This window comes from Myxine glutinosa, chromosome 3, assembly GCF_964187855.1.
Source record: "Myxine glutinosa chromosome 3, kmMyxGlut1.1, whole genome shotgun sequence".
Classification (NCBI taxonomy): Eukaryota; Metazoa; Chordata; class Myxini; order Myxiniformes; family Myxinidae; genus Myxine; species Myxine glutinosa.
In genome coordinates this window covers 189,768,895-189,792,227 of record NC_136263.1, presented here as the reverse complement: position 1 = coordinate 189,792,227, position 23,333 = coordinate 189,768,895, and the positions used below count along the sequence as shown (strand labels likewise).

Sequence of the window (23,333 nt, the reverse complement as noted above, 5' to 3'; positions counted from 1 at the left end):
TCACCCCTATGTAATTTAAAACACCTCACCACCACGTAATGCAAAACACCTCACCACCACACAATTTAAAACACCTCACCACCACATCATTCAAAACACCTTACCACCATGTAATTTAAAACACCTCACCACCAAGTAATTCAAAACACCTCACCATCACGTAATTCAAAACACCTCACCATCACGTAATTCAAAACACCTCACCATCACGTAATTCAAAACACCTCACCACCACACAATTTAAAACACCTTACCACCAAGTAATTCAAAACACCTTACCACCATGTAATTAAAAACACCTCACCATCACATAATTCAAAACACCTCACCACCACATCATTCAAAACACCTTACCACCATGTAATTTAAAACACCTCACCACCAAGTAATTCAAAACACCTCACCATCACGTAATTAAAAACACCTCACCATCACGTAATTCAAAACACCTCACCACCACACAATTTAAAACACCTCACCACCAAGTAATTCAAAACACCTCACCACCACACAATTTAAAACACCTTACCACCATGTAATTAAAAACACCTCACCACCACGTAATGCAAAACACCTCACCACCACACAATTTAAAACACCTCACCACCAAGTAATTCAAAACACCTCACCACCACGTAATGCAAAACACCTCACCACCACACAATTTAAAACACCTCATCACCACATAATTCAAAACACCTTACCACCATGTAATTTAAAACACCTCAACACCAAGTAATTAAAAACACTTCACCACCAAGTAATTAAAAACACCTCACCACCAAGTAATTCAAAACACCTCACCATCACGTAATTCAAAACACCTCACCACCACACAATTTAAAACACCTCACCACCAAGTAATTAAAAACACCTCACCACCAAGTAATTCAAAACACCTCACCATCATGTAATTCAAAACATCTCACCACCAAGTAATTAAAAACACCTCACCACCACGTAATTCAAAACACCTCACCATCATGTAATTCAAAACACCTCACCACCACGTAATTCAAAACACCTCACCATCATGTAATTCAAAACACCTCACCACCAAGTAATTAAAAACACCTCACCACCACGTAATTCAAAACACCTCACCATCATGTAATTCAAAACACCTCACCACCAAGTAATTAAAAACACCTCACCACCACGTAATTCAAAACACCTCACCATCATGTAATTCAAAACACCTCACCACCAAGTAATTAAAAACACCTCACCACCAAGTAATTAAAAACACCTCACCGCCAAGTAATTAAAAACACCTCACCACCAAGTAATTAAAAACACCTCACCGCCAAGTAATTCAAAACACCTCACCATCACGTAATTCAAAACACCTCACCACCACGTGATTTAAAAACACCTCACCACCACGTGATTTAAAAACACCTCACCACCACGTCATTTAAAAACACCTCACCACCACATGATTTAAAAACACCTCACCACCACGTCATTTAAAAACACCTCACCACCACATAGTTCAAAATACCTCACCACCACGTGATTCAAAACCACCACCACGTTATTAAAAACACTTCACAACCACGGAAACAAAAGTTTCAGGGAGTAGTTCAGTGACAACAGACACTGCCCAGATACGTAGATATATATAGATAGATGACTGTACCTGAGTTGCTGTCTTGTCATGGTTTACACCAATCATAATTCAAACAATCATAATGCACAAATGTATTTGTAATATACGTGATATTACGTTTTATTAACAATTGAAGTTGAAAACTTAAGTTGGAAAAAAAAATTTTGCCAAAAAAATTCCCCCCCCCCCCAAATTCCCAAAACAATATCCTTAGGACATACCGACGGGAGAGATAAGTGCATACCAGAAGTTTGGTACGATTTCACAAAAGTTTGAGGGAGTAGTTCAGTGACAACACAACACAGACACTGCACAGATATATATATATATATATATATACAGTATACACGTGTGTGTATGCATGTAAGCTGTTTTTGCCTGCTAACCCCACATGTGGGTGTGCTTTCAGAGATGCAATGGAGATCCACCTCCGTGTGTGCGAGTGTGTGTGTGTGTGTGTGTGTTTGTATGTGTGAGTGTGTGTGTTTGTGTATGTGAGTGTGTGTGTTTGTGTGTGTGTGTGTGTGTGTGTGTGTGTGTGTGTGTGTGTGTGTGTGTGTGTGTGTGTGTTTGTGTGTAGTGGAAGTTGCCAAAGTTAGCCAGTTTAACAACCCTGACTTGTTTACCATATTCAGATTTTGTTGGCTCATGGCAATTTGGCAAACAACTAGTATGAGCCAAGTGCTCTGGTCAATTTGTTAAAGCGAATAAACTTTAGAACTTTCATTTCTTTAAATCCTGAATGAACTAAATAACCCAGCCTGTCCTTAAAACAAGTATGGCAAAAGTAATCAGAAAAGAGCACACCGTATTGAATGGGACGTGTCAGGTGCATGCTTTTCCACCTGACTTTGTTAATTGAACAAATTCTGACCATCTTGGTATAATTGTCGTGTCTTTTGGAAAAAAGAAGAAGGTCACATTGGCCATGTTTGTATTTGAACAGAATCCACTTACACATGTTTTCCCCATCTTGCGAGCAATCTTCGTGGAAGTATGGCCCAACACTCAACGTGAAAAACAACTTCAACATGACTTCCTAATTTCCGGCTTCTTCCTCAGAGTATGCTTTTAGCCAAAAGGTGGAAAAATAAACTCTTGTGGGCTTCTGTGGCCATTCGAGAGTCTTGTGATGACAAACAATTACACCAAAGGACAAGTCACAGCAAAGGAAGATAACCAAGTTAAACCCAAAAGGGCCACTCTTACGTATCTTCGTCTCGGTTAATATAACATTAATGGATAAAGTCGACCCAGGAATTATTCTACAGCAGTGAAATCCATGCATGATAAAAAAAATAATAATGATTTACTCACAGCAGGTCCTGTAGGCCCAACCGGTCCAAAGGTCCCTTTGAGGCCAGAAGCACCCTGGGATGGGAAACACAAACAAAACAAAGATTCTGTGAGCAATATATGAAACGTTATATGGATATGTACATCGTCTGGTGCATAAAAGTGCAATTATTCACCTTTTTCGTGCAATTTCCAATGTATGTGCGTACTGTGAGTTCACAAAAACTGGTTTTAGCTCTTTTTATATAATATATATGCTCATGGAAAGGAGAGATGATCCATGGAGGGTAAAAAGGGCAATGTCTGATAGTGTGGCACAGTTGAACTCAAAAAGCAGGGGAATGAATTAATGAACAGGAAAAGAGGAAAGATTCTATCACCATCGTGTTGTGTACAATTTATGAAATATGAAGTGCAACATAAGTAAAACGAAATCGGTACCGGAGGGCCAGGAAGTCCCCTATCCCCTGGGAATCCTCTCAGGCCAGGTGGCCCCTCCTTTCCTAATGGTCCAGGGGGTCCAGGATCACCCTGCAAACCATCACAATAGTAGAAACAAACCATCGGTTTTTAATACATATATAAACACAAAGTTTTTTCTCATTGAGAGTGAATTAAGTCTTTTTGGAAGGGTGGTGATTTTGGAAGGAATTCACATTTACTTAGCATTGTCAGTGTCATTGAAGACAAAGAATATTCTTCAGTGATCTAAGGCTCACAGATGCTGGTACATACTGCATATCACAAGTAGGATAAAGGCTTTTGGCATCAGTGTACTTTTACATTAATTACAAGGAAACTAGTAGGCAATGGCCAAATCAATACAGTAGAAGGATTTTCAGAGGCCGGTGATATGGTATAACAGAGACAAAAAAAAATGGGGTTAAAGGAAAACAGTCGGTCAAAATCAAATGGATCCAATACGGCATAAGAGGAATTATGGGTGAAGAAAGGGGAGGGGGGTCTGAGTGGGTCTCAAAGTGCAAATGGAATGTACAGTCGGACCCCGACATTCGCAGTCCCAACATTCGCAGGTTCCGCGTATTCACGGTCGATAAATTGCGACCTGCTTCTACATTCGCATGTCCCAATGTATTCGTGGTTTTTCACGGGCACAATTTTTTTTCCCCATGACCCTCAAGCATAACAGTTCTAAAACACATCTTCCACTAGCCTCGCACAAAGCAACTGGACGTACGCATAAAACATCTTCCACGGGCCGCGAGGTTTCACGGCTTTTCGTGGTCACATAAAAATATTTTAGCCGCACAATAAGCGAGCTTTGCGGGATGTCCCACCCAGCTGGATAACACGTCATCCCCTGCGAGTTACTGTACAGAATGAAAATACTCCACATCTATTAGTGCTATTAGCAGCTGCTCCATACGGCATCATCCGAGCTGTTACACAATGAAAACGCTTCACCGCATCCACCACCTGCTGCGTAACACGTTATGCCCCGCGAGTTACACAATGAAAACACTACACCACATCTATAGTGCAATTAACGATCCCCTTTTCCCCCATTGAAATAATGCCCCAAAATTTGAGGACTTTCCTCGACATCCGTGTGATTTTCCTCGACATTCGTGTGATTTTTTTCCTTGATATTCGTTTGATTTTCCTCCACATTCGTGTGATTTTCCTCGACATTCGTGTGATTTTCCTCGACATTCGCGTGATTTTCCTCGACCTTCGTGGGATTTTCCTCGACATTCATGGGATTTTTATTGACATTCGTGTGATTTTCCTCGACATTCGTGTGATTTTCCTCGACATTTGTGTGATGTTCCTAGACAGTCAAAGGATTTTCCTCGACATTCGTGGGATTTTCCTCGACATTCGTGGGATTTTTTTATCGACATTCGTATGATTTTCCTTGACATTCGTGTGATTTTCCTCAACACTCGCATGATTTTCCTTAACATTCGTGTCATTTTCCTCGACATTTGCAGTATTTTCCTCAACATTCGTGTGATTTTCCTTGACATTCATGGGATTTTCCTCGACATTCGTGTGATTTTTATCGACATTCGTGTGATTTTCCTTCATATTCGTGTGATTTTCCTCAACACTCACGTGATTTTCCTCAACATTCATGTGATTTTCCTTGACATTCGTGTGATTTTCCTCGACATTCGCATAATTTTCCTTGACATTTGTGTGATTTTCCTCGACATTCGTGTCATTTTCCTTGACATTCGCAAGATTTTCCTCAACAACTTTTCCTCAACCTCAACTTGACATTCGCAAATCTTCCCCATCACCCATCCCTTTCAAATCTTCCCCCTTCCCCCTCCCCTCCAAATCTTCCCCATCACCCCTTCCCTCCAAAACTTCCCCATCACCCCTCCCCTCCAAATCTACCCCTTTGCCCCTCCCCTCCAAATCTTCCCCATCACCCATCTCTTTCAAATCTTCCCCCTTGCCCCTCCCCTCCAAATTTTCCCCATCACCCATCCCTTTCAAATCTTCCCCCTTGCCCCTTCCCTCCTAAACTCCCCCCACCCCCCTCCCCTCCGAGACTCTCCCTCGCTCCTCCCCTCCTATACTCCCCTCTCACCCCTCCTCCTCAAAGCGTCCTCCCCGCTTCTTCCCCCTTCCAACTTACACCTTCATCTCCCCCAACCTTCTGCCTCGCCCCTCCGAGACTCTCCCTCGCTCCTCCCCTCCTAGACTCCCCTCTCACCCCTCCTCCTCAAAGCGTCCTCCCCGCTTCTTCCCCCTTCCAACTTTCACCTTCATCTCCCCCAACCTTCTGCCTCGCTCTTCCCCCTCCTCAAATAACACCTCACTGTGCCTCACCCAATCACCATCAAACCTTTTGTCCGCCCCATTCTTCCCTTTCTCCAAGCTATTCTGAAATCTCTGACACACCTTCAACAGCTCTCCCTACCTCTTCCTCCTCTTCCACATCTTACCCTACCCCACCCCCCCCCCAGCCCCCTTTCTGTATCCGATGCTCCCCTTTCCTCTTCATTAACGGTATGGACCTCAAACATCCGGGGCCTTCGCTCAAACTTGACTGATCTCTCCATACAGGTTGCTTCTGACAAACCAGACGTGATCTGCTTAACAGAAACTTTCCTCCTTCATGATGTCTCTGATTCCTTGGTATCTCTCCCAGGTTACTCCCTCCTCCGGTATGATAGACCTGAGCCTCGTCCTGGAGGTGGGGTTGCTATCTTTATAAAAAACTCTCTTCCTCACTCGCCCTGCACTGCCCTCTCTCCACCTCACCCCCAGGAATACCTTTGGCTATGGCTTCCCCTTCGCTCCCACCTTTTGTTCATATGTGTGTTGTGCCGTCCACCAAACAGTGATGACTCCATCTACATCTCGCTGTCTGATAATATGGACCAACTTCTATCTACCCATCCCAACTCTCTCTTCCTCATATGTGGTGATTTCAATTGTCACCATGCCAGTTGGCTGGATGTGGGCACCTCTCTCACCAGCCATGGCTCTTCAGCAAAGACTTCTGCGACTCACTGGAACTGACACAATCTGTCAATTTCCCGACCCGGATCTCAGTCAACGGAGCATCTTCTCTTCTGGACTTGGTTATGACTAACTTCCCTGAAAATGTCTGCTGCTCTTCTTCTGCTCCAATCGGCTCATCTGATCATGTGCTTGTTAAAGTGGACATCTCTCTGACCATTCTCAGAGAGCCTCCTCAGCGTCGACGAGTCTGGCATTTCACTCAGGCCAACTGGCACGGTCTTCAAGCAGCCATCAATCATCTGGACTGGTCTCCCATCTCTACCGCCTCTGACATCAACTCATCCTGGGAATTCTTCCAAAGTAAATTGCTCTCTCTCATGCACAGATTTATCCCATCTCATCTTCAGTTGTCATACCCTTCCTACCGTCCATGGTACACTGAATCTTGTGGTGAGGCTGTTGCCCTGAAACAACTTGCTTTCGTCTCCTGGAAAGCAAATCCAACGGAAGGAAATCTCATTTCCTTTCACAAAGCCCGAAACAAGTGTGTGTCCACCCTCGGGAGAGCCAGGAAACAATATCTCTCCGTTCTCAATACCGAACTCTCTTATCTGTCTCCCTCTTCCAAATCCTGGTGGCGTCTGGTCAAATCTGTTTCTGGTGTTTGTTCCGCCTCCATCCCCTCCCTCACCTCAAACGGCTACACGGCTGACTCCGCACGTGAAAAAGCTGAATGCCTCAACTCTGTGTTTGCCTCTAAATCTTGTGTCCCAAACCCATCCCTCTCTGTACCCACCATACCCAGTCGTACCCAGCTGCTCCTGGACTCTGTGTCCTTTCCTCCTGAAAAGGTGGAAAAGTTTCTGTCAACCCTCGACTCTGATTCTGCGACTGGACCTGACGGCATCAGCCCACGGGTCCTAAAATCCTGTTCTTCCGCTCTTTCACTCCCTCTCTCTGTTCTCTTCACCCTCTCTTTTGCTCAAGGTCATCTGCCATCTGCTTGGAAATCAGCCAACATCACCACTTTGCACAAAAAAGGTGCAAAGACAGATCCTAGCAACTACAGACCAATCAGCCTTCTCCCAATTATCAGCAAAGTCATGGAATCCATCATTGCTTCAGATATGAAATCTTTCCTCTTCTCCAATGGCTTGATCTCTGATCATCAATTTGGTTTCAGACCTGGTCACTCTACTCTGGACATGCTGCTTCTGCTTTCTCAACAATGGATGGAGGTCCTCAATGTCAAACAGGAAATTAGAGCTGTCTCCCTTGACATATCAGGTGCCTTCGATACAGTATGGCACCCTGCTCTGCTCACCAAACTCTCCTCCTTTGGTATCCATGGAAATCTCCACGCATGGCTGGCGGACTTCCTCTCTAGTCGTAGTCAACGTGTGGCCCTGAATGGGTTTCTCTCATCTCCTCTTCCAGTTCAGGCTGGAGTTCCCTAAGGCAGTGTTCTCGGCCCTATGCTTTTTCTGGTCTTCATCAATGTTCTCTCTGACTCTCTTGAAAATCCTCTCTATCTCTTTGCTGATGACGCTTCTCTCTGTCGCTCCATTCCTCATCCCTCAGATCGGCAGTCTGCAGCCTCCTCACTCTCTGCAGACCTGGACAAAATCACAGACTGGGCAAACAAGCGGAACATGTCTTTCAATCCTGACAAATCTCACACTCTTACGAAAAGACCGACTGGACAACCCTCCCATCCACTTTCTGAATAATCCTCTCCAAGAAGTTCTGCCACTCAAGCTTTTGGGTCTCACTATCTGCCATGATCTTTCCTGGGAAAACCACATTTCAAATCTGGCCTCCAAAGCCAGTCGCCGACTGGGCATCCTCCGTCGTGAGAAGTCCTTCCTTGGCACACTTGAGATCCTCACCACATACAAGGCTTTCATCTGCAGCTCAATGGAATACTGCTCTCCCCTCTGGGCTGGTGCTCCTGCCTCGCACCTGGCTCATCTTCACGCTGTTGAAACCAAAGCGTTCAGAATCATTGGAATCTCCCGCGATGAAGCTAACTCCAAGGGCCTTTCACTCACTCACCGCAGGCAGGTTGGTGGTCTTTCCGTCTTCTACCGACTCCTCTCTGGCCTTGCCCCCTCAGCTCTCTCTGGGCTCTGTCCCCCAAATATTCCTACAGGTCGCACAAGATCTGCCTGCAATCCTCTTATGGTTAAACTGCCAAAATCAAGACTCTCTGCTCACCTTCACTTCTTCATTCCTCTTTTCTCCTGCCTCTGGAACAAACTTCCTCACTCTCTTCAATCCCACTCCACCCTCCAGGTCTTTAAAACAGCTGTTCACCACCATCTCTTATCATCCCCCATCCAAAACCTTGATCTTTTCTACCCCTGCTAATTTCACCCCACATCCACTTTTTTGAAATACCAACTTCTGTCCTGGAAGTCCTTGGTGTCCTTGTGTTTTATACTTCTCCCACCCCCCCCCACCCCCACCCTTCCCACGCCTCCTCCCCCCAAGCCCTCTCCCTCCCACACATCTCCCTGCTCTCAAATGTTGTGTTTGTGTGCTTCCCCTTCTCTCCCCATCTTGTCTTACACTCCGTCTTTTTATATATTTTGTTTGTCTGGTTGATTTGTTTGTGAAATAAATGTTAGCTCTTTCACGAGCCTCGATTCAGTATACAAAAAAAAAAAAAAAAAAACATTCGTGGGATTTTCTTCGACATTCGTGGGATTTTCCTCAACATTCGTGGGATTTTCCTTGACTCATGGATTTTCCTTGACATTTGCCAGAGTTTTCACAAATCAGGAATGACCGAAAACCTAACCCCCTTTTCCCATTGAAACAATGCCTCCACATTCGCGGATTCAGCATTCGCAGAATTTTCAAGGAATGTTTCCCCCGCGAATGTCGGAGTCGGACTGTATGTTAATTCATCAAATACATACTTGGTTGAGATTCTGTGGTCAGTTTTGTCTCCTCGTTACATCACTAATGAGGTATGTGGGGCTGTGCCAGTCATAGTGTAAATACTGAACTCAGAGTGAATGTTTTTTTCTGCCCTTCTGCATAAAACTTGAAGATAACTGCACCATCTATTGGATTTGTTGTCATGCTCTTTAGTCTTAGGGAAGTAAAAATACTGTTACGTATTGACTGAAACTCTTTTATTAAGAACAAAGGAGAAAAAGGAAATGGAAAGAAAAGTGGGGTAACGAATCAGACAAGGAAAAGTTTTAAAAGGCCAAATTAGACTTCTGAAAGGTTGCACCCTGGTTGAGAATGACAGAAAGGTGACGTTATTCACATGACATGTTATTTGGTTACAGCAATGCTCAGGCTTCACTAACGTTTACGAAACTCGCTCAAACTAAGTACCACGCATGAATATATGTACAAGAGAACTAAACACAACAACCAACCAATCACAATCTCAAAAATATATTTTGAAATCATCTTGATAAAGAAATTGAATGGCCATACTGTGTCCATTTCCTGAAAACGATGTGCACATGTCGTGGATTTGAACAACCAGAGGTAAAACACTCATTTGCGAAACCATTGAGAGATACCCACTGGAAAAAAAAGAAAAGTTTTTTGATGCTTTTTAGCTTCTTAATAATTCTTATCTACTGTTTTACAAGTACAATATGCCTGTTAACTATAACCTATTGAACTGGAAGAATAAAGGTCTATGAGTGTCACTAATCACCTTGACACCTTCCTTGCCACTCGGGCCAGATAAGCCTTGCTCTCCAGGTGGTCCAGGAGGACCAGGATGTCCACGCTCTCCATTGGGCCCAGTTTCACCAGTAGATCCCTAAAGTGAGGATATCAAATTAAGATGGTAAAGTGAGCTATTCATTTCAGAAAGTACATGATATTATCAATGATCTCCAATCTTGTTGACAAATAACATTTCAAACGCACAATAAATAATTTTTTCAAGGTTCAAAAGCAACACCAGCCCTTAACTTGTCACTCACCTGTGGCCCAACCACTCCTGCTGGCCCAGAAGGTCCAGGTTTTCCTTGGAACCCCTACAGAGTTGGAGGAAAAGGTCATTGATTTTTTTCTAGGGGCAACAAAAACGTTTTGGGCAAAAGGAGAGAATAAATCCAACTATGAATAAAAGACCTCTACCATACTCTATTTACAGAGAGTTAGTGCTGACGAAGCAGTTTCTTGGCAAGGATTATACTGGGTGGTTACCATTGTCTTCCCAGCATTGTTTGGCAATGCTCAATGCTTTTAAAATGCTGAGCGTTAATCAAGGAAGTATTTTCAGGTCTTTGGTATGACTCGGTTGGGGTTTGAACCACTAACCTCCCAGAATCAGAGCGGACGCTTTAGCCATTACACCACCGAGTCTGGTTCCAACTGGGAATTCAAACCTAAATTGTCCTGCAGTCCTTGATCAGAAACGTAGTGTCTAATGAACAACAACACTTATGATAATAGCATAATGTTAATGGTATTAATGGTATTCCTCTTTTCTCCCGCCTCTGGAACAAACTCCCTCACTCTCTTCAATCCAACTCCTCCCTCCAGGTCTTTAAAACAGCTGTTCACCACCATCTCTTATCTTCCCCCATCCAAAACCTTGATCTTTTCTACTCCCGCTAATTTCACCCCAAATCAACTTTTTTGAAATACCAACTTCTGTCCTGGAAGTCCTTGGTGTCCTTGTGTTTTATACTTCTCCCACCCCCCCCCCCCACCCCCCTTCCAAAGGCCTCCTCCCCCCAAGCCCTCTCCCTCCCACACATCTCCCGATGTCCCTGCTCTCAAATGTTGTGTTTGTGTGCTTCCCCTTCTCTCCCCATCTTGTCTACCGCTCCCTCTTTTTATATATTTTGTTTGTCTGTTTGATTTGTTTGTGAAATAAATGTTAGCTCTTTCACGAGCCTCGATTCTGTAGAAATTTAAAAAATAATAATTTAAAAAAACAATAACCCCACTCCCGAAGGGGTTTTGTTGTCTGAATTTTTTTCTGGCTCAAAGTCTAGTCCAAGTTGAAGGAATACAGTGCCTATAGAAAGTCTACACCCCTGTCAAAATTTTCACCTTTTGTTGCTTTATAGCCTGGAATTAAATTGCATTAATTCAGACTTTTTCCACCTTTATTTACACATCGTAACCCACAACTTCCAAGTGAAAAACAAATTCTACAAATTGCAGAAAATTAATTAAAAATACAAAATTAGAATATCTTGGTTGGATAAGTTACTAATTTACTACTTACTTATTTACTACTTACTTATTAAAGTTACTAACGACTTACTTTCATCCATAAGTATGCATCCTCCTGGGTTAATACTTGGTGGAAGCACCTTTAAGAGCAATTACAGCTGTGAGTCTGTTGGGAAAGCTCTCTACCAACTTTGCTCACCTTGATTGGGCAATATTTGCCCATTCTTCTGTGCAAAACTGTTCATGCTCGGTCAAGTTGCATGGGGACCAGAGCGTTGATGGACAGCAATCTTCAAGTCATGCCGCAGATATTCGATTGGATTTAGGTCGGGGCTCTGACTGGGCATTTGTCTTTTTGAATCACTACAATTTAACACAGGTAGAGGCCAATTCACTTGGTGTGTGATTTTGAAGGTGATTGGTTACACCTGAGCTAATTTAAAATTGCTATTATAAGGCGGGTGGACACTTATCCAACCAACATATTCTAGTTTTGTATTTTTAATTAATTTTCTGAAATTTGTAGAATTTGTTTTTCACATGGAAGTTGTGGGTTACGATGTGTAAATAAAGGTGGAAAAAGTCTGATTTAATTCATTTTAATTCCAGGTTATAAGGCAAGAAAAGGTGAAAAATTTGAAAGGGAGTGTAAACTTTCTATAGGCTATATCAACATATTAGATATTTCATTCACTTGCAGCCATTATTTGGGTTTGGCGGTGACCTAGTGGTGATGACATTTCATTGGCAGCCGAGAAGTTGCACGTTCATATTTGAGTGAAGGCAGCAATATTAAGGATTTGGATTCGAAAATTCCAGAAACTCAGATACTAGTCATAGAAGAATCACCATGTCTGCACTAACAGAATGTTTTTATCCTGGAATCCGCACATTACACAAATACCTAAGTCCGCCTTGAAGAAACTCGAAGCCCTGTTCAGATGTCGAAAATTCTTCTCCTCTCAACAGTTGCTTCAAACTATATAAATGATTCATTCATTCTTGTGTCGAGTTTTTCATCACAATTTCAGTTTTCTTGCAGAGGGCAGCAGGTTTTCCTCTAGGATTTTTCTGTATTTTGCTCCATTCATTTTCCCTCCTAGCCTGACATGGGCCACAGTCCCTGCTGATGAGAAACATCCCCATAACATGATGCTGCCACCACCATGCTTCACAGTGGGGATGGTGTTCTTTGGGTAATGTGCTGTGTTGGGTTTGCACCAAACGTAATGTATTGCATTTAGGCCAAAAAGTTCATCAGACCACATTTTTATTGTCAGCTCTCACATCTGGGGATGTTCTAGCTCCACATACTTACTGGACAGAATTGAATCCAAAGTAATCTGACATATCCTCAAAATCTGACCTCAAAGCTACACTCACTCGAATTACGCCACAAATTTGACTCTGTTTCTCTTTTATACAGATACTAGCAGGGTTACCCGGCGTTGCCCGGAAAATAAATAGTCAGTCACGCAATTTAGTTTTGATATTCTGTTTATTTGTAGTGGGCTTTTTATAGTCAGAGGAAGCCACGCCCCTTGGGCACGCCCTGCTGCCACGCCCCTAGTCTAAATCTGATGCGCCCATGTTTTTTGCCGTGAAAAGCTACCCCCCATGGATCCCCTCTTCCCTCTCTAAGTCAATACCTTAGGCTGTCCATGAGGCACAACTGCACAAACAGATGTTCACAAATAGGGATATAGATCATGGATTATTTCGGTTTCTGCTTCCGAGAACTTGCTGCTTGTGTACCTCCGCCATTATCGAGACCACGGAATACTCGACAAGCCACTACATCACATGATTATTGTGTGGCCATTGGCAGCTCAAGAGTGGGTCGTTATGATCTTTGTTTCTTCCCCTCCACTGCCAAACTCAGGAACTCTTGACCTTCTCATGTCTTTCCAAACACTTACAACCTTCCCCTTTTCAAAAAGCAGATTTTTTACTTCCTCAAAAACTCTTAGACTATGCTCTCTTTCTTCACTTTTCTATCAATGCAGCTCTTTTATTTAAGGGCCTGCCTCGATGAGGACTATATAGTCCATGACTGGAGCCTTCAACATAAAGATAAAAATAAAATAATAAAATAAAACCTGAAGAAAGCTGATGTTTTAATCTCAAATAGATTAAGAGCAAAGGATAAGATGAGGGGAAGGAAAAGAGTGCGGATTAGTCAATGACAAAAAGAAACCAAAATTCCTGAATTGACTTCGATAAAGTTGTTAAATTATGATCGAGAGGATCTCCAGAGAGAATCTCTGGTATACTTACAATGGAAGGACAAGGGGAAAAACATTCACAAGCAAGAAAATATATTGGTAAGGAAGGAACACTAGTTCAGTGATCACCAACACATTATGAGATGCATTACGGAAAGTTGCATGTCTGACTTAATGCAACAATAATGCAACTCACACACAGCAGCCGCCATGATGTTTCAAAAGCAAAAGGAGAACAAAAATGTAAAGGACAATTGGAAGGATGAGGAAAATATGTAGTATAGGATGAAAACGCATCTGGAAAAAAAGTGAAAAAATTAAAAGGAAGAAGAGGAGGGTGAGGGAAAGGAAAACAATAATTCCGTTGGAAGAATGCGATAATAAGAGAGAAAGAAGTGTAAAATAAATAAATAAAGGGCTCACAGTTTCTCCTCGAGGACCAGGATGTCCAGGAAGTCCATCTTTCCCTGGCGGACCCTGAAACAGAAAATGGCAAATGAATAAGAAAATAGATTTAGAGGCTTGAGGTAAACTCTGTACGAAGGTTTACATCTTAAATTCTCATGCAACATCAAGCATCAAATAAATCAAGCACAATCCGAGCAGGCCGTCTGGCCTCGAATGAATGCTTGGAGAAAAAATTATATCTTCGCCTTGCTTCCCTGACGGTGTGGAAACCAAAGGAAGGATAAAAAGAAAAACCATAAAGCCAAGCTGCTTTGCCTTGGCTGTCTTTACAGATGAAGAGGATTCCTTCAGTGCCTTTGTCTGTCTTCAAATGAAAATTCCTTCAATGGCACAGAAGATCTCTGCTCTGGCTGAATGGCATTAATTGTTACCCTGCACTCGCGAAGCGAAAAGCAGGGTTAGACATTCGGTTGTGTACGTACGTGTGGCGTGCGTCCGTGTGGTGTACGTGTCTGCATTTTCACCCTGTGCTCGTGAAGTGAAAAGCAGAGTTAGACATTCGGTTGCGCCCATACGTGTGGCGTACGTATCTGCATTTTTAAAATTCATTTTCTGAGCAACCGTTGGTCCGATTGACACGAAATTTTTACCATAGGAGCTCCTCCCCCTGTATAATATTATTATTCATCATTATGGCGTCATAGATCACGTGGTGCGGACGCCATCTTGGGAAAACTTCGCACCTCTATATCTCTGAAACCGCTCCATGGAAAAATGTAAACATGGCTCATTGTAAAGAACTTCGCATGGGGAATAAGTGTTGTAACGATGACGTCATTGGTGCCTTAATTATGATGTCATAGTTCAACAGGGATAACACTTAGTCTGAGCAGTTTGAAATTTATTGAGCGTGATCTATGCAACAATTATATTAGAGAATGGAAATTTATGTCATCATCGCTTACATTGTCTGGCAGCCATATTGGATCAAAGATAAGGATTAGTAAAGATAGGGAAAGATAGTAAATAAACTAATTTATTTACTTTAAAAAACCCTTCAAAACAGAAGAGTTGGCTCGCACTGAGTTGACTGCGCAGGGTAAGTATTCTATGAATACCACCTGGCTTAATTTTGCAATGGCATGGTAACACCATTAGCAAATTTTAAATTCTTGCCCTAACCTACAGGAGGTACTGCAGCTACGGTGTAGTCACATCTTCCAGAAATTGTGACCCACAGACCAAACTCAGAACGGATTCCTGGCTCAATATGCATTCAATACAAACGACTTGGTTGTTGTGAGGTAACTGATCACTCAAATTGCTTACATCTATCTATAAATTCCAGTAATCTCTGTCTGTACGTTTGTACGTCTGTTTGTCTGTGACCGCTGTTTCTCGACAACCACGGGTCCGATATACTTTTAACTTGCCAGGTATATTGCTGGGGACCCGAGGATGTGCCTTTTCAAGGTTTCATATTAATCGGACAATTACTTACCGAGCTATGTCCAAAAAACGATTCAACCAATCAGAGAGCAGCGAACGATCGCGTGTGCCGAACGTGGCGGACACACTCTGCCTCGGACGGCACATTTGAGAGCGTATTCATTTATTTCACGTTTGCAAACTATGTTGGCGTTAAACTATGTTTTAAAACTAATAAAACCGAATTTGCGATTCATTCGCTTTCCTGCGCGTTTGTGCACGCGATGGCGATTTCTTTACCAAACTCCGGAAGCCGTTCGCTTTGGACCAAACCATTGCATGTAAATAGAGGGGGGGGGATTGTCACCGTACTCGCAAGCCGTTCGCTTTGGACCAAACCATTTCATGTAAATAGAGGGGGGGGGATATAATTTTAGATATAGATATAGTACGGGCAATGCCCTAGTAGTATAAAATTCTAGATATTAATTGAACTGGGATTATTGTACAACTTTAAATTCTAGTTGCTTTCCTACCAGGCGTGCTGCCTCACACTGAGATGATTGATTAAGAGTATAATCCATAACAAAATTCTCAACTAGAAAGAGCAATCAGAGATTGCAGACCCTCACCAGGACATGTTTTGGGTGGTGTTTGTGTATTTTATAGTACGTACTTTACAGATGTACTTGCATTTTAATTGCACATCATATAACTACATAAATGCAAGTTGCAACATTGTGTATGCAACAACATTGTGTCTGTCTGAACAGGATAAACGTTGTAACCACAGCATGTATAATGCTGAATTGTCCCTCATGTAAGAGCTCTTAGGTCCGGACAGTGCACAGTGCACACGTTGGTCTAAATATCGACAGTCACGCAATTTCAAGTTATGTGCATTTTTGTTGCCCACATGGGCAGTGTATAGGTTCAGACTCGCTGGTTCACACACCTACAGATGTAAAAAGGAATATAATCACAAACTATTCAGTCAATTCAGTCCAATGTACAATTACCTTTTCGTACATTTACTTCACCGAGAAACCTTAGCAGTCTTCACAGTTAATAACTAATATGCTGTCAAAGGACATTCATATTCAACTCCATAAATATTCCACACTCTATTGGGAACGAATTCTCTTAAAAGGGAACCTGGCACACCTTACTAGCTTCACCTTCCTTTTCATACACATACATACAAGAGGCGTACAAAAGAATGGAAGGATGAAGTATTTTTCTTCTATGATTAAAAAAAAAAAATGTTGATTCCCTTGCTTGAATTGTTTAATTCACTTGGGACACTCCTCCTATTATAGAACATTACAGAGGCACTTCTTTATTAGCTACTTTTTGGTATTTTGAGAAATAATAGCCAATTTCCATGTACATCAGCCATGAGAAATCCATACATCCATGTACATCAGCCACGCAACATGCCACGAGAAATCGCACGTTCCCGGTTCCACTGGGCAGATATATAGCAGATAACCTGGTGCCACTGGGCAGAATTATATAGCAGATAACCCGGTTCCACTGGGCAAATATATAGAAGATAACCCGGTTCCACTGGGTAGATATATAGTAGATAACCCGGTTCCACTGGGCAGATATATAGTAGACTAGTTGAATGCACCCGGCGATGCCCGGTTCTTTTTGAATGAATTTCATCTTCTGTACGTACATCGGTCTGACGCGAGTCCAGTATCAGTTAGTGCTCAACGATTCCTTGTTCTTTCTTCTGTCGGGCCCCGCGAGAGAGAATTTTGAAAGCATGTGTTGCAATCAGTCAGATATTCCTATTAAGTGCATAAGTTGTACTTCAAGAGAATTTTGAAAGAAGAAGAAAAGATTTATTACGAAATGGGCCCAGCCCAGCAGAGGCGGCCTCGACCGGCCTCGCCACCTAGCCTCTAACCTTTCCGGGGCCCGTCCCGACATTTTTGTTTCAGAAGTTTCCTCCTATCTTTCACCGTTCAGGAGATTAGCGCGTGCAGACAAACAAACAAACAAACAAATGAAAAATCGGTCAGAGACCGAGGACTTGCCGGAATGTACTTTTTTATCGGCCATTTTGGACAAATATGGCGGCCGAACCACGTGACCGCTGACGTCATCATTAACACATTTTATTCCCCATGGAGAGTTCTTTACAATGAGCCATGTCTCAATTTTTTCTATTAAGTGCTTTCGGAGATATAGAGGTGCAAAGTTTTTCGGTTTTTCCAAGATAGGTGCCTCCATTATGACGTCATAATTCGACAAGTACAAAACTTCATCCGATCAAGATGAAATTTCTTGAGCATAATCTAGGAATAAATTAGTTTAGAAAAAAAGTAATGAGATCATCGGTCACGTGGTTCGGCCGCCATCTTGGAAAAATCGAAAAACTTTGCACCTCTATATCTCCGAAAGCACTAAATATAAAAATTGAGACATGGCTCATTGTAAAGAACTCTCCATGGGGAATAAAATATGTTAATGATGATGGCATAGGTGCCTCCATTATGACGTCATAATTCGACAAGTACAAAACTTCATCCGATCAAGATGAAATTTCTTGAGCATAATCTAGGAATAAATTAGTTTAAAAAAATAATAATGATGAGATCATCAGTCACGTGGTTCGGCCGCCATATTTATTTTAACACAAAAGCCTTAAAAACCACTGAAAATACATCCTGGCGAGGGTTTGCAATCTCTGATTGCTCTTTTTCTTGTACATACTTTACAGAGATACTTAGTTGGGGGGAAAAAAAAGAAGTGCAATATGGGCTACCACCAGTAGGTGGCGTTTCTGGCCGACGTTAGCACATTACATGCGGACAGACAGACAGACAGACAAACATGAACAAACAGACTCAAATGCAATAACCTCTGGCGAGGGTAATTATGATCGATCAAGTGTACAAACTAAAGCGATATTTTGTCAAAATCCTAATACCAACCATATTCATGTCTCTGAACTTGAAAACACAGAACAACTCTCTGGATCAACTCTTGAGAATGAAAACCATCTTTGTGTCTTAATCTTCTCTACCCTGAAACGCAGCTTCTCCTCTTATGCATTAGCTTGAAAAGCTTAAACAGTCCAAATTTTAACAATTTAACACTTTGAAAAGGTAAATTATTGTCGCGTAACCGTGATTAACACCACAGTTACGGATGACCGATTGCGAGACTTTACACTCCCGAGGCGAAAACTCAATGGCGGACTCAAGTTCAACACCAACGCGCGGAAGGCCAGACGCAGCGAAGGCTCCGCAACCTTATCGATTAAAATCAAACACCCAGGAAAACTGCGTTCAGATATTATGTACAAAAAGTAATATAAGGGTTTATTAGGAAAAGTAAAGCCAGTGAAAAAGCCCGCCGGTAAATCTAATAATTCTAATAAACCTAAATCGGGACGTCCCCACACGACTGACAGCAAACACAAACGAGGGAGATTAATCACGAAAATAACACGTCCCGTCGTTCAAAATATACGCGGAGATCGGGCTTATCTGTCTTTGTCGTCTTGTATTGTTGGTGTCCAGCACCGCTCCTTCCGGCCCGATCGCACACCACGAGGCCCCTCGCTCCAAGCACCACGCGTCCGACGCAGGCCAGCGGCTCCACTTGACCAGGGACAGGAAGGACTCCTTTCAACTCCACTCGACTCGACGCGGGAGTGCTGGCAGCCAAGTGCCAACGAACTGCTCAGTGCCAACTGGGTGTGCTCTCGTGTGTCTCCTGCGACTCCCCACAACCCGAACTGCACTCGAACTGCGACTGGAATGGCGTGTCCTCTCCAACTCTCCACCACCGCTCAACTCTCTGGTGCCTGCCTGCGTCTGCCAGTGCCTGCCACGAACTCAACTCAACTCAACTGCCCGCGTCTGCTCAGAGAGACTCAACAACTCCTGAAATGGCGTCCGACCGTCGCCTATATTGGTGGCCGATGACGTCACATTGCGCACTCCTCAGCCAATCAAAGCCTCCCGCGACTCCTGACATCTCCCCCGTTACGCGACCCTGCGGTCCTGGCATAACACGTGCCGGCCAGGTTTGTAGGCCTTTGGAGGTGTACACGGTGGCGGCCAATCGTGGTGGTGTTTTCGACCTGGTTTCCTGTCAATTTAATACGAAGTCCTTGTCAGGGAAAGGGGATTATTTAATGTTGCGCTAAGGACCTAACTAATGTTTATGTGGTTTGCAGTGCCATAATGGACAAAGGTTTGACTACTAGGTGAGACTCACAGGGGCGTTACCTTTAATCCCTCACTATTTAACACTCGAATCTCCAGGTAGATCCACACTCATACATCTTACCCCGACAACCGCCTGAACATCAATAACTTATTACATGTAGAGTCCCTGTCACGACAGCCGAATACCTACCTATTCAGATCTACCTAGCTCTAGATGTTGCATTACCAAATTCATAACACAGCCCCCCCCCTGGAACCGTAGCTCCTGCAAGGTTCACCGCAGGGCTACCATTCCAGCCTTAACACTTACTGTCACACACTTAATTAACCTACGAAATAAATCAGGAAGGGCTGTGGGAAGTGAGTCGGACTACCTACCTACACTTCCTTAACATGCTGAACCCCTTAACCATCATGCAAGTATGTACATCTTCTTCGTTGTTCCTGTGGAGGGAGGAAACAACAACACACAACACTAACTTAACCACAAAACTTAACCATCTTTCCAAAACTCAAAACTCTAACCTTTGTACATACCCCGGTCTACAGACCGCGTCCCCCGGTGGATGCCACAAGACACAACCTTACCTGCGGGGCCATCCCCAATGCATCCCCCCTAAATTTCCACGGGCCCTGTCCAGATGTTACAGGTGAGTGACACGGCTCGGTGGATTTCGCCCACATTCATGCAACACAGACCCCTTAACCACTCATTCTCATTCCATAGGTCATCAAGGCATTTCAAAAATCAACAAAGCACTTATTCCCAATACACCCCCTGCAGGACCATGGCATTGATGTCATTCACGTGTGTGTGCATTCCTCAACTAGGCAGCGGGGAGGTACCGCACAAAAGATGGTGGGGGCGCATCAGGCTGTGGTGCCCGCAGTCCCAAAAACAAGTCAACCGACTTACAAATTCATTGCCCCCCCCCCCTTTACCTCTTGGCCCCATGACAGCCCAACAGCCCCTTTCCGCCGTTACCTCGCCGGTGAGGGTCTCCACACACCCCAGGCTCCTTTGCCTCCTGCTTTCGCGCAGCAACACGGGTCACCGGGGGACTTCCTCACCCCGCGGCGCCCAACCAGACCCTCCACCGACGAGCTCCAATTTCCAGTTACCACCGGCTGCCAGGGGTAATTGCCGCAGAGGGGGGCCCGCAGGCATCGCTCCTCAGAGCTTGCTCTGTACCTGCGGACACACACACCTTCCCCACCCACAAGACCCCAAAACACACTTCCTCCCCCACTGCCATTCAATTCTCCACACAACTCAGCACAATTCAGTACAATTCCATAGATGGTGTAAAAGGTGTTACAAGGCTTGCCATGGCCTGCTACATGTGAAATTCCCCCTTCACAGTTCGAATCATTACATCTTCCCAAAAGCACATTTCCACAAGCACAATTATCACCCCTCATTATCTCCAATAATCATCACACACTCTCCAGGTTCCACTCTCACGACCACATCAAAACACGTAACCACAATACAAAAACATACGCCACCCACAAGACACTGTGGCTCCCATTCCATCCCCTCACCGGCCATGTCATCACTCTCACCCGCCTCCCAACTCCAAATTACATGTCCCCAATTTCCCAAGCAAATCCTGAAGCCTGGGACAGTACTCCTCAAAGCACTCACCTTAAGTGCAGGTAGTTGCAGGTTGGTCAGGTTCAAGGGTGTCATCCACCACACCTAATTTCCAAAATTTCACATTGGGCCTACCAAATCCTTCCAGATTTCTCTTTTGTCCCCACTACACTGGCAGGTATGTGGATCCGCATCCAACGGTGATCATCACTACACAACTACCTGTGGCCACGACAGCTCTGCACCTCTACCGTGCAAGGGTCACCGGGACAAGGTGAGCAGTCAAAACGCCAACATGGCCCATGAGTGTCCATAAGGGTGCGACCCACCATCCATCCTTCGGCCCCCCTGCGAGGAACACAGCTGCAGCAGCCCCAGCTGGCCAATGTGGTGAGCACTTGCTGCCACAACACACACTACCGCACACACAACCTCGGCCCTGGGGGGCACGGTCGCAGTGCGTGGCATCCCTACAGCCACGTCCCCTGCACCTCCCCATCATCCCCCAGTCCGACTACAGAACTGCAGCCCCCCTAGTGCTCACCCACACTTGACCACACCAAGGTCCAGTCAACAGCCATGCTCCACCAGGAGACCCACCCAGAAGACATGGTCCACACACCTCGGACACGCACAGCACCACGTTGACCCTCAGGCTACACAACTACATCCCCATCATCCCGCGTCCCAAATATCAGCACAGTTGCCCCCGCAACCAGTTGAAAGCTGTGTCTTGCTACCCTATTAATTTCATCACAGCCTCCAACACTTTGGTCTACACACCTGGATCAATAATGGCGTCACTGTACAGTGTCCACCATGGCATTTCAAAATCCACCCTTAAATTTCCATCTAACCCACAGATTACCCATGCCAACCATTTGTCACATTTCACTCACCTCACCAAAGAAGGATGCTTTGCCATACACATGCCAGCCGAGCATGGCCCATATGCTCGGCGCGTTACACATCTCCCGATTCACATCCCCATGGCTCTCTTCCCAACCCGAGAGTCCATAAATCATAACAGAGCATCTGTGGAAGGTCACTCACACCATCACGTTCCACAGATGCCCCAATGGTTGTCCGGCAGGCTATCTCCATCCCTGTCCATTCGGTTTGACCCGCGTCCATCGACCAACACGGCATGGCAGGTCATCACATGCCAGTTGTCCCAAAGTCTCAGGGAGAGGGTGTCAGGTCGCATGCCCGGGTGATCACTACATCAGGCCTAAGCTGGCCATCTGCGGTGCCACCACCAAAGCGCGACCCACAACACCTCCCCCCCAGTGGTCCTCAATATTTGCCATCCCAGGCTTGAGAAACCACCTCGGACCTCCCTGGAGGTCTTAACCCCCACCAGGGTCCGGTGACCCTGCCGGCCCGAGCCACCAGCTCGGACGGCGCCCCGACGGACAAGGGACGCCACACTCCACCAGACCCCCCGTGGGACCCAGGTCGTACCTCGACACCCAAGGCTGGACCCCACGTCCAAATCTCGCCATCACAGCCCCCCAGCTGGCTGGCATACCCAAATTTTGAAAGGGGCAACTTTTGCCCGAGGCCATCACCCATGACCTCTCCATATCCAGATCCCGCAGCCCGGGGACCAATCCAAACCATGGCTGCTCCAAATCAATTTCCCATTGTAATTTTATTTTACAAATTTTCATTCCCACTGCCATTCCGCAGCTGCAGGGAACAACCTCTACCACCGGTTGTTCTGCCCCTCCCTGCAGTTGATCCAAATTCCCTACAGGGACCAAATCTCCAGAAGCTCTATCTCCCGATCCTCCAAGATCCAAATCCAGCCCGGAGCCAACACACTCCCCCAACTGGTTGTCCAATTTTGGAGCCTCTGTTTCCAAATAGCAGTGTACAGTGAGCGTCCCCTCGGTCATTCCAACCACCTCCTCGGACCAACTCACCTCTTCCCCCAGACTCCTTTGGGCCTGAACAAG

General features: G+C 44.6%; 1 protein-coding gene across 1 annotated transcript in view; it reads right to left on the bottom strand.

The window, feature by feature from the left end:
* Positions 1-23,333, bottom strand: part of LOC137422950 (uncharacterized) — a 295,425-nt gene that overhangs the window by 69,736 nt on the left and 202,356 nt on the right. Inside the window, exons 37-41 of the mRNA XM_068109635.2 lie at positions 14,170-14,223; positions 10,315-10,368; positions 10,041-10,148; positions 3,350-3,439; positions 2,930-2,983 (exon numbers count right to left, since the gene is read on the bottom strand). Coding sequence (XP_067965736.2) covers positions 2,930-2,983; positions 3,350-3,439; positions 10,041-10,148; positions 10,315-10,368; positions 14,170-14,223 — 360 coding nt within the window. The remainder of the gene's footprint in view (positions 1-2,929; positions 2,984-3,349; positions 3,440-10,040; positions 10,149-10,314; positions 10,369-14,169; positions 14,224-23,333) is intronic.